We start from the raw sequence: 16,756 nt of genomic DNA, 5'->3' as shown, positions 1-16,756 counted from the left end.
ATATGTAATAATATAATTCCACTCAAGAAGAAAAAAAAGTATATATATATATATATATATATATATATATGTATGAAATATAGCCTACTTGAATTGGTATAGAAAAAAGGAGGGAAAATTTGCTTTAAGTCTAAGGGTCTGGCTCCTTCAGTGGCCCCTCCCCCCTTGGGGGCCAGCAACAGAAGCATGGGAGTGTCCTGCTGAACTGCTCATTAAATATTCATCTTAAGTGAGAGTTGAGGTGATAGTTTATACATTATCACAGCATGGCTAGAGTAATAGTAATATTTGTCAGCTGAATGATGTGCTGTGTGATTGCAGTCATTAAGGTTATGAACAAACTGAGCTGATTTTGAGGCTCAAATGTTGCTGAGGTGAATATAAATATAGGGAAAACGTGTCCCTTTGAGATGTAGATCTACACTGCAATTACGGTTAGTATACAAGTATTCACAATCAGAGCAATGGGTTTTAATGACAACTAAATGTGCCCCGTTTATTTGTAAAGTAAGTCATCATAGGGAAAGTCCTCCATATTGGCTTTAGGCCGTGTAATCACACAGGGGAAGAGCCCTGAGAGACTCCGTTAATCAGCCTTGACTCAGTGTGTCAAAGCCTGGAGACTCTCAGTGCTCACCATCTGTGCCAAACACAGAGTCATTAGTGGGAGTAGACCTGATAAACACACAGGGGTCTGTTTAACTCAAAGTAGAAGGAAGGTAAGATGCCACAGGTCCTATGACATGTGACAGAGTCTTGTACCTTTCCACTGAAAGACACATAAAACTGTAATATGATTGTACATCTAGCAGAGCCAGAGATATGATACTACGGAGGAGTCTGCTCATATAAAATCCACAATATGGAAGCTATAGAAAGAACTGTCTTAAAGTAAGATCACTTCAGCGAAATTGTGCAGGGAAAAAGGTACATTGTGAAAAGTTCAGCAATTTAAGAAGCACAGCAGACATGGAAGTCACTGTCAAATCAAGCAGATTTCTGTTGGTGAATTTGCGTGACCAACCTGATCTCAAAGTGAAATCTTCACAAGGAAATATTTTGCCCTTAAGCACAATTCCAGATTCTAGAAACAACAGTTTCAGAGGTTTCAGTTTTTCCCCATTCAAGTAGATACTTGAACAAGTTAAAGCAGCTATTGTCACCTATTTATCCATTTATGCTTCAACATTTTATTTGACCTCATAGTGTTTCATCAAAATGTCATAACTCAATCTTCCAGTGAAAACAACTTTTCTCTGGTTATGTGTATACCCAACTTCTCTGATTCTTTTGTCTGCATGAACCCTGCACCTCCTCTCATTAAGATCTGTCACCGTCCAATGCATAAGAACTTGGATTTTTTTTTTGAGCTAAACTTGCCTTAGAATTGAGTAACTTTGTGAGGAGTTGAACAGGAAAATGTCACAAGCTGACTAATGTTAGCAGGGCCATTGTGCTAAACTCAGTCAGAACTGAATGGAAGTTTCTATCAGTTGTCCACACGGAGGCCAGACACGTGCACAGAGGCTGATGTGCAGACGTTGTACCTGTGGGAACCGACATGGAGGGACTGAGGGCCTGTTTCCTGACATACAATGAAAGAGGAAGCTGCCGCTGCTACTTTGGAAAAATATGATCAAACCAACTAGCTTTGTATTTCAGAGAATGCCGGGAGACATTTGCAGAAATAATCTTCAATGCCTTTTTAACAGTAAGTTTTACAGATATCTGTAGTTCTCAATGTAGGAAGAGGGCCAAAATATAAATATTCCTTAATAAGCATGTGGCGAATGTACCGTAACATTCACAAGAATAAAGTTCCAAATAGGTTTTTTTAGAAGAAGACTTTTTCTTAGTGTAAAGAACATTTGAATAGTTTAAAGAACCTTCTGTGCAGTTGAAATATTCCATGGATATTAAAGGTTCTTCATGGAACCATAGTTATTTTATTTGTAACATTATTTTTAAGAGTGTTTAATCATTATTCATGAATAGAAATTAGTCATATGTAACATACTAAATATAATCACGTACTAAAGTATTCAGTCCTAAATTAGCACTAATTCCTCCTGTCCCTTAGAAACTCACGTGAACTATAAAGCCGTACACTCACTGCATAACATCTCTCCATGATGTGTGAGAATCATCGCTCCTCACACAAAAAGGCACAATTCAAATTTTGTACCTACTTGTGAACCAGAGGCTAAGGTTAACACACTTCCAATATTCCACTTAGCATTCCTGTTTTTCTAGAAAGAAACAAAGACAAGAAGTGTTTCCTTCGGTAGCAGGAAGCATAAAACAGTTCATCCATTTCTCAACGTTTCAGAGAGTCCATGGATTTGCAATTAGAGCACACTTTTAAATAGGGATGATTGTCTATTGAAAGGGTGCACAGAGAATTCCGACACCTACGAACACCAAAGCCAGGCCAGATCTCTGCATAAGCTTGCCTTGAGTGTGACCTAAACGATGGCAAACAGAGGAAAAAAGGAAGACAAAAAAGGAGCAATATTAACCAAACTAGGGCAAGCTTTCCAAATCCCTTTTGACACCATAATGAGGGTACCACAAAAAAGAAACAGGTTAATTAAATCCACTCAGTAAATTAATGTGGAGGCCTTCTCTGACTACGGATGGCACCAATTCATCAATTCATCTCCAGGGGAGCGAATTCAACCTGGAAACTAAAGACCTGTAGCTTTTTATGACCAAGCATTACCTAACTCACCTTCAGGTTAACTGTGGTTGATGAAAACCACCTATATCTATTGGTTCTACTTTAAAATATATCCTGTTGAAAACAAAAAACTGCATTTGGATCAAAGCAATGCTTTACAGTAAGTACAGTAAGTTATTTTACAGTAAGATGCCATAAGTTGTTTCCTTCAATTTCGGAAACTTCATTTGCTTGCTATTAAACTTAACTAAGAGGGTGGAACCAATGCACTAAATGTATAATTTCCTTAGGCTTGCAATGCTCAATTGTATTAGGAACATAAAATGCTTTTCGTCATACGAGGTGCATATATTCATGCTGCATTCTGTTTAAAATAATGAAACGTTTATGCAGTGGAAATGACTAAGCAAATACTTCAGTGTGCATTTCTGTAGATCAGATTCTGAGGCAAGGACACCGCAGACAAACCGCAGAGCATCACGACTTTGAAGTGGGATGTAGGTCACACATCTAGCATGAGCGCACAGTTAGCAAGCGCTAGCGTGGTTCTTGAGCTGCAGCACAGCAAATAATTATCTACAGCGCTACAGTGCATGGTGGGAAAAAAACAGCATGATCTGAGAACGTTGTACTGTTGACCTCCAGAAATAGCAGCAAAGCTGCATCGTGCTATAGGTAAGAGAGACCAAGTCTACTGTCCTGGCGAATCGCCATGGTGACTGGCCCAGATCTCTTGTCCCAGCATGAGGTCAGCGTTTCCATGGAGATGGACCAGCTGAGTAGTAATCTGCTGTTGTTTATGCATGGCCAGGGAGGAGGGCGAGAGGAGGGCAAGAGAGGATTGAGGAGAGGGAGGGTGGGGGGGGGGGGGGGGGGGGGGGGGGGGTATGTGACAGACATCTCCTCCGTTCAAATTTGCATATTAAAACGTTCACCGCAGCACGTTCAGCAGATCAAACCGGAACCAGTTTAGGCATAACCACACAAAAAGAGGTTAAGAGAACAGTGGCACTAGATATATGGAATATATTCTAATAACACAGGTGCCACAGGCAACCTAGAAGACAAAATGCAGCCACTCACCCATCAAGGGTTTCTGCGTTCAAAAAATACCACTGAATTCTATAGGCTGAGGTGAAAAAAGAGGTGTGGTCTTATGCAGTATTTCACTGGCTCCACCCTCACCATACTCTCCTCCTCCACATGAATATTACCAATGGGATAATGCACTAAGCCCCTTCAAACCCCTCCTGAAGAGCACTCACTCTAATCCAGTGAGATTTTTATAGTCACAAGAGACCCTATTTTTGAGGATCACGTTGAAACGTGCTCTCAAGCGTTCAGTAAATCTGTGGGTCTGTGTTGTGTACCACAGAGACATGCACACAAGCAGACAAGTCCCTTGCCACACCTCTTTCTCTACATTAAGACTTGTCTTTATCTCCATGGTTCCAGAATTCCAGGTAAAGGACATTTTCAACAAGAAACTACTGGCTTTGTATGTGGCGCCACCCACTGACTAAACATCCTCTTTAGTGAAATCAATGTCTGTTCACCTCATGTTGCTGTCTGTTACTTTGAATCCTATTTATAGGTTTCTCTTTAAACACTACTGAGTAGTACAACCTCAAAAATCCTATTTATTTTTGAAAAAACTAAAATTCTGAGACAATTTTTTTTTCTCATTTAAAATTTTTAAAACTTTTTAACAAAATGAAGTCAATATTTTTGGGTTACATACCAAATACTTATTAATGTTTTTTAAAGAATTATCTTCTGCTCACCAAGCCTGCATTTTTTAAAATCCAAAATACAGGAAAAGCAGTAATATTGTGAAATGTTTTTACTATTTAAAATGACTGCTTTCAGTTTGAATCTATTTTAAAATGTAATTTATTCCTCTGATCAAAGCTAAACTTTTCAGCATCGTTGCTCCAGTCTTCAGTGTCACATGCTCCTTCAGAAATCATTTTATTATGCTGATTTGCTGTTAAAGAAATGTATTATTATTATTATATTAAATATATTTATTATTAATATCAATATTTAAAACAGTTGAGCACTTTTTTTCAGGATTCTTTGATGAATAGAAAGATCCAAAGATCGGCATTTATCTGAAATAAAAACTTTTGTAACATTATACACTATACCTTATAATGTTACAAAAAAATTCTATTTCAGATCAATGTAGTTCTTCAGAATTTTCAAACTGTTTTCAACATAACAATAAATGGTTTTTGAGCAGCAAATCAGAATATTAGAATGATTTCTGAAGGATGTGACTGGAGTATTGAGCTAAAAAATTTGAGCTTTGAAATCACAGGAATAAATTACATTTTAAAGTATATTCAAATAGAAAACAGTTATTTTAAACAGTAAAAACATTTAAACATTTTAGTGATTTTGCTGTGCTTTGGATCAAATAAATGCAGGCTTGGTGAGCAGAAGAGACTTCTTTAAAAAACATTAAAAATCTTACTGTTTATATATATATATATATATATATATATATATATATATATATTAGTGCTATCAAACGATTAATCGCATCCAAAATAGAAGTTTTTGTTTACATAATATATGTGTGTGCTGTGTATATTTATTATGTGTATATAAATACAAACACATGCATGAATATATTTAAGAAAAATGTAATGTTTATATATTAAATATATTTATATATAATATAAAATATTTGAATATAAATATATAAATGTATATGCATGTAAATATTTCCCAAATATATGCTGCATGTGAGTGTATGTATATATAAATAATAAATATACACAGTACGCGCACATATATTATGTAAACAAAAACTTTTGGATGCGATTAATCGTTTTGACAGCACTTATACACACACACACACACACACACACACACACAATATAATATAATTTTGAACATCTGGACAGATGGTCAATTTAGCACAGGGCTAACATTCTGCACGTGAATGAAGATTTTGATTTAACATTTCCAAAGAAATAAATATCCCCCACAAATAGACGTGAAAGCACATTATTTAATCAAAATCTCAGCAAGTACATTAGTATCTGTCAACAAACGCTTCATAAAGTGGAAATTTATAGAGAACATTGAATGGCTATTGTAATAATAAACTTAATTCAAATGAAAAACCTTGGGGCGAAAAAAACCAAACCAAACCAAAACAAAGCTTTATGTTTTGTATACAACCAATCAGAAACGTTTTAGCTACTGGCCCTGGTCAGAATCTTATTTGCGTCTTCATAGTGACATTTAGGAATATATGAACAAGTGACCATTTATTGTTTGCAGTGTATATTCTATGATCACCGTTAGTATTTAAAGCTATCTGATACCAAAACTATTGAGCTGAATGTGCCAAAAAATAGTCCTGAATGACTGAATCACTGTATAAACAGGTATACTGTCTATGTACATATGAATCTGTAAGGCTGTCTGACCCATGTCTCATCTGAGCCCCAGCAGAACTGCACTGTGAGAGAGGCTATGCTCATAGTCACGTTTAGGAAAGGGGCATGAATATAGTGGCTCAGCAAACACTGCTTACATATGGAATGCATATGTTCTTCATGGATGATGCTCCTTATTTCCCCAGGGTCAGGCTGACAGAGAAGACAAAAGCAGAGATTAGGAACTATGCTAACATACGGGCATTAATACAAACAGAAAAGAATACTTTAAAACTAAGTAACAGATCTTTGGGCAAAACACGCACATGAGTTTAGTCTATTCAGTATTTACGTTTAAGAGGAGAAAAAAAACTATGTGAGAATAGTATTAGACTGTTAGGTCAAGTTGTCCTGCACTGCTCTCAGATCAGAGAACATCCTACTTCATTAGAAGATTTTCCTCTTTTTAACTACAGCTGGGAATGTTTCCGTTAGTTTTGAAGATGATAGTTGAGGAAAGGAGATGTAATGTTTATGTGAGGATCATTGGTTAGGATCGTACTTGTTAAAGGAGCTGTCCTGGAGATTCAAAACGAGGTTGTCTGCACTCAGGTACACCTTGTTCTGAGAAGCTGCCACCTGGTGATAAGATATACACAGATTATGAGACATTGTTGTTTTTAAATACCATACTAATAAATTTATATTATATAACATAGAATAGAATACAGTGTACAGTATTTAGTATACTCTATAAAACAATACATACTATTATACAAATATTGTAGAAATGGTTAGTTTAGTATGTAAACTGTGTAGAGTATGCCTGGAATACCCTACTACCCTAACTGAAATAACCTACTAGGACCTAATTTAATCTAATGTGATGAAATTAATCTCGGTTTTGACTCATTATTTGACTGGACTTTCAAAAGTGAAGACATTTTTACATTTATTCTCAAGGTAATAAATCTTGCAACTAGATGCATTTATGTGATTATGTACAATAAAAGTTTTTGAAACCATGTTATATGATGTCTATTCTTCACTTACAATGTTTAGTATGCAGGACTCGGTGTATATACTGCGCAATAAGAAGTCATTTGGCCCTAGTCTTCATGTTTTGCTCTTGTAAGCTACGGACCTGACAGGAGAGCACCACATGATTAAGTCTCTTATGCTCACCAAGGCTACATCTATTTGCTTAAAATTACACTAAAAACAGTACTATTATGAAATATTATTACAATTTAAAATGACTGTTTTCTACTTGAATAGATTTTAAATATGTGACGGAAAAACAGAATTTTCAGCAACCATTACTCCAGTCTTCAGTGTCACATGATCCTTCAGAAATCATTGTAATATGCTGATCTGGTGCTCAAGAAACATTTCTTACTGTTATCATAGTTGAAAACAGTTGTGCTGCTTAATATTTTTGTGGAAACTAGGATTTTATTTTTTTTCAGGATTCTTTGATCATAAATAAACTTTCTATTCAAAAGAGAAAATTTATATTAGACAATAAATGTTTTTGTGTCATTTTTGATTCATTTAATGCATCCTTGCTGAATAGAAATATTAATTTTAATAATTGTATTACTTCATACATACCAGAAATATTTAACTAGTAGTGTATCAACATCTGTTAACATGAGCCAACCAATGATTTCTTTGTTTGAAGTTTGTCTTACCGTTTTGGCAATACTTTGTGCTGCTCTGATACGTCTGAGTTTTAGGTAGCCAGGGTTCTTCGTAACAGCTTTACCCAACTGGAGTGCACAAACACACAAAAACAAAAGCAAATTACTCTGTACCCTTGCTTGTTTACCGTCAGCAGACAGCCATTGACCTGCGGCCCGTTTTAGAAACAGAATTGCATCATATCAGCAGGAAAGAATCCAACTGCAAAGTCATTTATGAAGACATCGAAAGTGTAAATGCTGAATGAAACACGACAAATCGAAAGAACAACTGGCCATAAAGCACAAAAAAAAGAAAGTGAACAAATGCTTTCAAATGTGTGTTGGTTGCTAATAGCTTGTTGAGAATGAGGGGGCAACAGTTCAAAATAGCCTAGATGTATGACTGCAACAACTGACTGTGGCTTAATTAGCCACATTCATTAATTATATCTGATAATTACAGTCATTTACCACTCACAGATCTAGAACATAATAACGGGGAATAATAATTATATGAAACGAGGTGCTTGTAGCTGAAAATAGTGCATTTGGGACATTTTAGAGTAACCACGGAAACCCCTTATAGTTTGAATAAAACAGAGACATTGTTTCAATGATCGTCAATATGTGTGCTGAAGTGGAGTGGAGAAAGCATACCAGTTTAGCAGCCTCAGCTTCACCCTCCGCCTGTATAATCTTCTGTCTCTGGTCCTGTTTGGCCTTCTCTACATAGAACTGAGCCCTTTGGGCCTCCTGCTGGGCTACACGTCAACGAGAGAGACAGGTTATTTAAAAGAAAGAGGTCTCACACACAGATAACCTCCTTTTTCAATATGACATTTCATGCACACAGTTTTGTGCAAGTTTTATACCGTTGTTTGGTCAATAGGGAACACTGATGAAATAAAACTAAGTCATAGAATGACCAGAGTGGCCTCTAGTGGAGAGCATTAGGATAGGCAAAGCTCTTTCTGAGAAATACACTTAAGGCTTTTAAGGATGATTCTAAGTCTGTGGTTTTCAAACCTGTCCTGCAAGCACCCCTGCTCTGCACATTTTGTATGCCTCCCTTGTCAGACACTCCCAACTCAGGTCCTGCAGTCTCTACTAACAAGCTGATGAGTTGAATCAGGTGTGTCTGATATCTGCAGGGTGCTTGCAGGACAGCTTTGAAAACCACTGGTCTATGCCATAAACTAATCATTTGTTTTATTTAATATATCATAACCAAAATGTCAAAATATTAAATGTTGCTGATTTTTCCACAGCTGCAACTCACACAAAGTGAAATTTAAAAAATGAAGTAGAAAAAAGCATGTTGCTTAAATTTGAAAAACAGACCTTGGTAATATTTACTACTTTAAATATTTTAAAAAATTTCAGCAATATCAACTACTATTCAAAAGTTTGAGGCCAGTTTTTTTACTTGAAACTGATCAAAAGTGACTTTTGCATTGTTACAAAAAAAAAAATCTACTTTCAAATATATGCTGTTCTCTGTCATTGTGTTGTATTTATGTAGACAAGAAATATAATTCAACAGATTTATCTAGCTATATCACAATCTAGCTAACAATATTTTGAATAATAAGAGAAAAGAATGATACCACACTTAAACAGCTTGTTCAACACCATGGAAATATGAAAGTGATATCTATAATGCTGCTTTTAGTTATTAAATTTAAAAAAACAAAAATAGTCTGTTTAAAAACTATCATGGATAAAACAAAAAAAACAAGAGTATTAAAGTACAATGGTATACAGTCTCTTATTGTCATCAACCAAATCGTAACCTAAATTTAAACAAACTATGGAACATAAAAGAAGATAATTTGAAAAACATCTGTTTTTTTCGTTCATGTAATGGAAGTCATTGGTAACCAAAACAGCTTTATTACCAACAGTCTTCAAAATACTGTTCCATAAAAGAAAGCAAGTCATTCAGGTTTGAGTAAATGATGACATAATTAAAAAAATTTGGGTTAACTATCCCTTTAAAGTCCACCCTCCCCTTTTTTTTAAATGAAATAATACTACAAATAAGAAACTAAAACTGCCAGCAGATATCGGTAAATGTCTTTCATTCATTCATTCATTCGTTCAAATAGCTGATTCATTCAGGGATTTAGTAAATGGCTCTCTTTATGAATGGGCCTTTGAATCACTGATTCCCCCGACTCATTCAAAACACAGCTGTGTTGCTCTGCTGTGGCTTTATAGGTAATATTTTTGTTGCAAAAACAGACAATATTGTTTTTAAATTATAACACAATATTAGCTTCTCGCTGCTCGTGTGATATCACTTATCATATGAGACAAAAACTCATACAGGAGCATTTTTGCACCAATATCTTGAATTTTAGGGCATAACTGCATTTATGGAGTTGTTGCCCTGCATCATATTTGTCAACAGTAAACTGTATGAAATGTAAGACGACGTACAAGTCTGGGGGTGGGGCCAGTGCGTTAACTGCGTTTAAATCAAATTTTTTTTTATTAAGTTAATGCATTAATCTGACAGCCCTAATTATTAGGTGACTAAGTACAATGTCATTTTTGTTAGATTAGGATGCTTTGTTTAGGCTATTTTAGGGTGCAAAATATGTATTACCATTATTAAGAGTGCATAGATTACATATTTTGGTACTACTAACCGACTTGTTTGGCCTCCACAGCAGCGGTGTACTCTTTGCTGAAGCTGAGCTCTGTGATGGCCACGTCATCCAGGATAATGTTAAAGTCTTTAGCTCTCTCGATTAGATCTCGCCTTATGAATAGTGACACCTGCACACCAAAATAAAACAACACATAAATAACAGCTATTGGCTGATTTTCTCAGTAATTCATCAACCTATTTAAACCATCAACAGAGTTTTTCCACATAAATTAATATATGAATGTTCTAGTATTTGCCATGTCCTTCTTCTGCTTTACTGACAGTAACATTTGAACTGACATGAACTCCAACTCAAACTCATGTTGATATGATAATGTAATACAACTGTAATACATTTTAGTCACAAGTCTACATTCCTAGACTTGACCAAACAAGCAGACTTTTAATAGGAAATATTTCATGTAGTGTGTCTCAGCTCTTGTATCGGATGAGAGTGTGTGAAATAACAGCCTGTTTTCTTAAACAGCTCTGTAACTAAATACAGACAGAGCTTCTTAGCTTCCGCAGAGAGTTAATCATTTCTGTCTCACACCAGGATCAGACCTGAGAAGGCAGTATTAAAGTCAAAGGGCAGGGGCAGAAGGTAAATGTATGGGTTAGGAATGAATCTTATAAGAAGTTATAATAGAATCTGCATTAGGATAAACACCTGATGATATCGATCCTATTCTTTTGGGAATATCTATTCTATGAGCAACTTAACTTCACATTCTCTATAGGCAAACTGTTTAAATTCATCTAAAAAACACAGTTTTGAAAGTTTTATAAAATGATAAACCTCACATTTTTCGGAAAGTGATGGCTGAATGAAAATGTAGAAATACAGCAGTTACCATGTACAAAAATCAGCCCTGGTTTGCTAAGATCAACAGCCAATTAGTGATCTCTCTCACGGATGGGCTCCACCACTGATTCAACATGTCCAATCAGCCAAAAAACGACAACCAAACATTGCTGAAACCCGACTGCTGACTTAGTAGTCTTCATACCGTACCTGGGCTCTCTGTGTGATCAGTTGGGAGGCATTGAACTTGGCCACCACGCTCTTAAGCACCTCATTGACGATAGAAGGAAGCACACGCTCATCATAGTCTTTTCCCAGCTGCTGATACAATATCGGCAACTGGGAGGCAATGGGTCGAGACAGCACACGAAGACCTATGTTTACCATCTGAAGATCTGTGATGGACAGAGGCAAATGAACACTTTTAACTGACACAGGGTACGTTAGCTAGTAACATCACTTGGAACTTTATCAAGCCAATGTTTATCATTTATTGCATTTATGAGAATCTGGTTAAAGTCACCTTTGCTTCCAGTGAGGGATGAAATCTTCCTAGGCCTGGCTCGAATATCATAGATGATGGGGTACTGGATCCACGGTATTCTAAATGTAAAACAGAATTATTGTAACTTTTTGCAGCATTTGCTCCCTCTCATGTTGTTCTGATCCCGTATTATTTTCTTTCTTGTGTAAAGCATAAATTGAGAAGTTTAGGCAGAATGCCTAATTGATTCAGTCTGCCAAGCTCCAAAAAAAAGGGAATTTTATGGAATAGTTGTGTATTTTGGATTATTGCAATGTTTTAATCACCTGTTTGACTCTCAACAAACTGGCAAACAAACTCATCTACATCTTGGATGAGCAAACTTCCATGAGATTTCGGGCAAATAGTAAATAAGTATATATAAAAGTAGTTAAAGTCTTCAAAAATCAGACAAGAACTCTGTGTGATGACTAGCAAGTTTTAAATAATCAAAATAACTCAAAAGTTCTTTGTGCTGAGGTGAAGATAATGAAGATTATAATCAGAAATATTTCTTGAGCAGCAAATCAGCCTGACGAGTAATGGCTGTTGAAAATTCAGTTTTGTCATGACAGGAATAAATCGCATTTACAAAATATTCAAATAGAAAAAAATGTTATTCTATATTACAATATTTCATACTTTTTCACTTTTGTTTTAGTTTGCTACTTCTTTTACTATTATAATGAAAGCTCATGGCTCTAATGATAACTCCTGCATTTAATGTACCTGAAGTGCAATCCTTCAGCAAGCACAGTGTCCATCTGCATTCCTCCGATTCTGTTGAAGATAATGGCTCTCTGGCCACCTTCCACTACATACACAGCAAAACACAATTAGTTATCAAATTGCCAAAAAACTATTATGAATATTTGATCATATTCTATACAAGTAAGAAACTTGTATGGGTTTAGAACACGTGAGTGAGTAAATAGCTCATCTTAAATCCTTCTTTATTGTCAGCATGTGTTTTACCTGTGTATGTGGCTTCTTTGACCCCGTAGGCAAGAGCTCCAGCTCCGATGAGCAGCTTCACACCCAGCCCAGCTCCTCGCGGGCCAGACCCCATTCTGCTGACAACCTGCCTCAGCAGCTGCAATAAACCCTGAGACAGACAGACACGAAAAGTCAGACTTTTTGAATACTAATTTAAATTATGTAAATGATGTTGTCTAATATCTAGACAGCATATCTCATATTCTACATGCTTGATCCTCCTACAAACAATGAAGAGGCAATGACATAGCGGTGGAACAGTGTACATCATGTAACGTTATACTTTAAAGCTGAGCTCGAGACAGATTTTTAGAGTAGCCTACAAAAATATATGAAAACAGATCAATTTCTTTTAACAAAATGGTTATTAGTGATTTTTGTGCAAGATATCAGTAGTTTGCTGAAGAGTATGACTCCTGTGAATAAATTAATCAATTCAAGTGTGCCATAATGACCTTGTCTAGGACAGATGAGGGGCAACTTTAAAACACGTAACGTTAAATAAATTCACATCACTGACACACATTGTGATTTTGAAACTATGAATGAGCTATATCATAATAATCGTATTTTAATGACGATCACATAAATAAAGTTATACAAGGTTGCATCATAGTGACATGACTGGACCTTGCAAAGCTAGTACACAACTAGCATAGTTGTCTTTATAGCATAAATAAACACATACAGTTAAATGCAAACTACAAGACGCTAGTTGTCTCAAATGCAGTTATTATCCGCGAACAAAATGTTTCGACACATTTCTAGTACTTTCTTTAGATTTTAACATAATGCGTAGCTTACTCCCGGATCTTTACTCGCCATGCTGTCCTGCTCTCCGCTGTGCGTCACATGTGACAGCGCAAGCACGTGGTGCTGGGTTCCCCCGTGGCACCATGGGAGTTGTAGTCTTCTGGAGAAGCTGTAGTGCAGCAGTGAAATGAACGTGATTAAACATGTTTTTAAACATGTTTTTATTATAGTCATGTGGAGAAGCTTTTGTGTGTGTGTAGTTGTATTTAACTTTAATTGCACGCCACTTTTAGGTCTGTTTGTGAAAACACATAAAAGTAGCCTACATCACTGGTTCACCAACGAGAACCACTGGCTTACATGAACGTGTCAGGAGGTGGCAGTAGAGTCATGCTCTCAAACAGCTGAATTGCTATACTGTATGTTAGAGTTAGACAGACACATGTGCAGTGTAGCCTACATGAATCTTCATATACACCAGACACAGTGGAGTTTCCTGTCTGTTGATTCTATGGTGAATCTTATGAAAAAATCTCCAACCCAAAACTAACCCAACTCATTAGATCAGGGGGGTATTCCTGAAAGCAGGTTATTTGACATACCCGGATATGTTTGAGGATAAGCGAGCGGAGGTAACTTTTTATTAATATATAGTTGTATGACGTTAATTATAAAGAGCTAATATGAGTAATAAATACGGTAATATTATTCTAATATGGTTATATTTATTTTATTGCCATATATAACAGTTATCTCTGTATAAATTATAAAACACTATTATGACAAGGTAATGTTGAATTTATTATATTTATTTCATTTTATATTCTCATCTGACACATGGATCGGCATTTTCTATAATATATTTCTATAATAAAAATACATATCTGATATGACTTAATATATTATTATTAGCATCAAGCAAACAATATAATTTTTATTCTCAAGGATTGAAGATTAAACGGAAAAAAGGAAAAATTATTGCACAACCATCAATATGTTTTTGGTACCAACATACCTCGAGTAAGCAGGTTTTGGGTTAATCAAGCGAAAGTTCAGGGTTTAGCTGACGGTAAGTTAACTGTGCTTTCTGGAATACACCCCAGGGGTTTTCAGATCTGTCCTGGAGGCTACCCAGCAGTACACATTCAACTCATCTCTTTAGTAGAGAGCAAGACCTGAATTGGGTTTGTCCAATAAGGGAGACATACAAAATATGAAAGGAGAGTGCAGGACAGGTTTGAAAACCCCTGCATTAGATTTCCATAACGCTCCCTTCACAAGGGACGTCAGATTTTATCTTAATCCACGGTTCATGAAAATCAATTAGAGTCAGAAATAAATAAATATAATGAATGAATGATGCATTTATATAGCGCTTTATTGTGTATTGCTGTACACCCAAAGCGCTTTACAATCATGTGGGGGGGTCTTTCCTCAACCACCACCAGTGTGCAGCATCCACTTGGATGATGCGACTGCAGCCACAGGACAACGGCGCCAGTGCGCTCACCACACACCAGCTACAGGTGGAGAAGAGAGAGAGTCATAGAGCCAATCAAGTGTATGGGGATTATTAGGAGGCATGATAGAGGCCAGTGGAGGGAATTTGGCCAGGACACCGGGGTTACACCCCTACTCTTTACGAGAAGTGCCATGGGATTTTTAATGACCACAGAGAGTCAAGACCTCGGTTTAACGTCTCATCCGAAAGACGGTGCTTTTTGACAGTATAGTGTCCCCGTCACTATACCAGGGCATTAGGACCCACACAGACCACAGGGTGAGCATCCCCTGCTGGCCTCACTAACACCTCTTCCAACAGCAACCTTGTTTTCACCGGAGGTCTCCCATCCAGGTACTGACCAGGCTCAACCCTGCTTAGCTTCAGTGGGCAACCAGTCTTGGGCTGCAGGGGGATATGGCTGTGGCTATGCGTTATGAAGCAAAACTTCCAGCTTTCAAACCATCCTCATTCTTCCACAAAGTTTCGGTTTGCCATAGACCTATTCCTAATCAGTCATATGCCAAGAGTCAACCTTTATCACTCAAGATACTTTGAAAATGCCTTTTTATTTCAAAATCTTTTTACACAAGTCAGCCTGGTTAGGTTTTCCACAACATGTATGGCACACAGACAGTCTATTTATTTCTATGTGTCAGAGATACCTGACATGATTGACTGTCCTGCTCCAAATCCTGCTGAATTGGTCACTTTTTATCCCTGCTTGTCACAATGGCAGATGGTGAATGTATGAATTTGACACTGACAATAACACTCTGAACACCCATGTGATGCTCACTGTGCTGTCATTGTGTGACCTTTGACTAGCTTGACATCAGCCCATCTGGCATCTCCTGGGCTATGAGGCATTCATTCATTGGCATTCACTTCAATGCATCCAAATGTTGGCCTGTTCACCAGTGTCTAAGCAACCTCAGGTCAAGTGAGTCAAATAAAAAGAAGAGCCAATAAGATGATATCATATCAGTGCAATTGTATAATTTCAGACGGTTCAATGTAATAGTTTTCTCAGGTCACAATGTACAATGTGAAAAATGCTCCATTGAAAGTCAGATCAGACTTTAATTTTAAGATTTATGACAGATCAGGTAATAGCTCTTTTAGGAATTGTGCATTTCCTTTTGCCGATCCTAAATACAAGACATAGTTACAAGCTCCAATTCAAACTGCAATGGGACTTTCACTGTTTTGTGTTCTAGACAGACTGTCTGTGCATTAGTGGTGGTGGGGTTTTTTTGTAAAGCGTCTCTTTCTGTGGGTTACATATTTGTGTAGCAGTTAGTCTTTAGTCAGTGAGTTATTCCCTCAACAGTTTTGTTCAACACGATTATTCATTCAGAAATTAAGAACTTACTGATGCTATTTTTTGTCTCTGTATGTCTCTGTAACAGAAATATACAAAATAACTAATGTAAGTTATGTAACACATTGTTTATTGAACTTATCACACTCACAGTTGTGCTTTAGTACTTAATGAAAGCGTGGCTGTTATTACCTGTGGTCTACAGCCAAATAGCTGTATATAAACTATAATATTCGGAAGAACAACACTGCATGTATGTGCATAATTACATGATTCATGCTTGCTTGTCATATGCTTTCATGAATGTGTACACTAGCACAAATTTACATTTCAATTTGAAAACACACTCAAAGAGATGTTCTTTAATTTAGGTTCTTCAGTCTGCTGGGATAGAAGCTTCCTATAATCCTTTAATTTCTAGCTTCGGGCTTGACTCAG

General features: G+C 36.6%; 1 protein-coding gene across 1 annotated transcript; it reads right to left on the bottom strand.

Annotated features, from left to right (window-relative positions):
* Nucleotides 1-5,683: 5,683 nt before the first annotated feature.
* LOC306845723 (prohibitin-2-like) lies at nucleotides 5,684-13,596 on the bottom strand. The gene is made up of 10 exons (XM_079378682.1): nucleotides 13,545-13,596; nucleotides 12,720-12,849; nucleotides 12,474-12,558; nucleotides 11,745-11,824; nucleotides 11,432-11,616; nucleotides 10,415-10,544; nucleotides 8,418-8,521; nucleotides 7,770-7,847; nucleotides 6,638-6,714; nucleotides 5,684-6,288 (listed from the first exon to the last, which is right to left on the bottom strand). The coding sequence occupies exons 1-10, from the start codon at nucleotides 13,563-13,565 to the stop codon at nucleotides 6,270-6,272; spliced, it is 909 nt and encodes a 302-aa protein (XP_079234808.1). The 5' UTR covers nucleotides 13,566-13,596; the 3' UTR covers nucleotides 5,684-6,269.
* Between the last annotated feature and the right edge of the window lie 3,160 nt (nucleotides 13,597-16,756).

This window comes from Barbus barbus, assembly GCF_936440315.1.
Source record: "Barbus barbus genome assembly, chromosome: 26".
Classification (NCBI taxonomy): domain Eukaryota; kingdom Metazoa; phylum Chordata; class Actinopteri; order Cypriniformes; family Cyprinidae; genus Barbus; species Barbus barbus.
The sequence above is the reverse complement of the archived record's forward strand: the minus strand, read 5'-3'. Positions and strand labels throughout refer to the sequence as shown.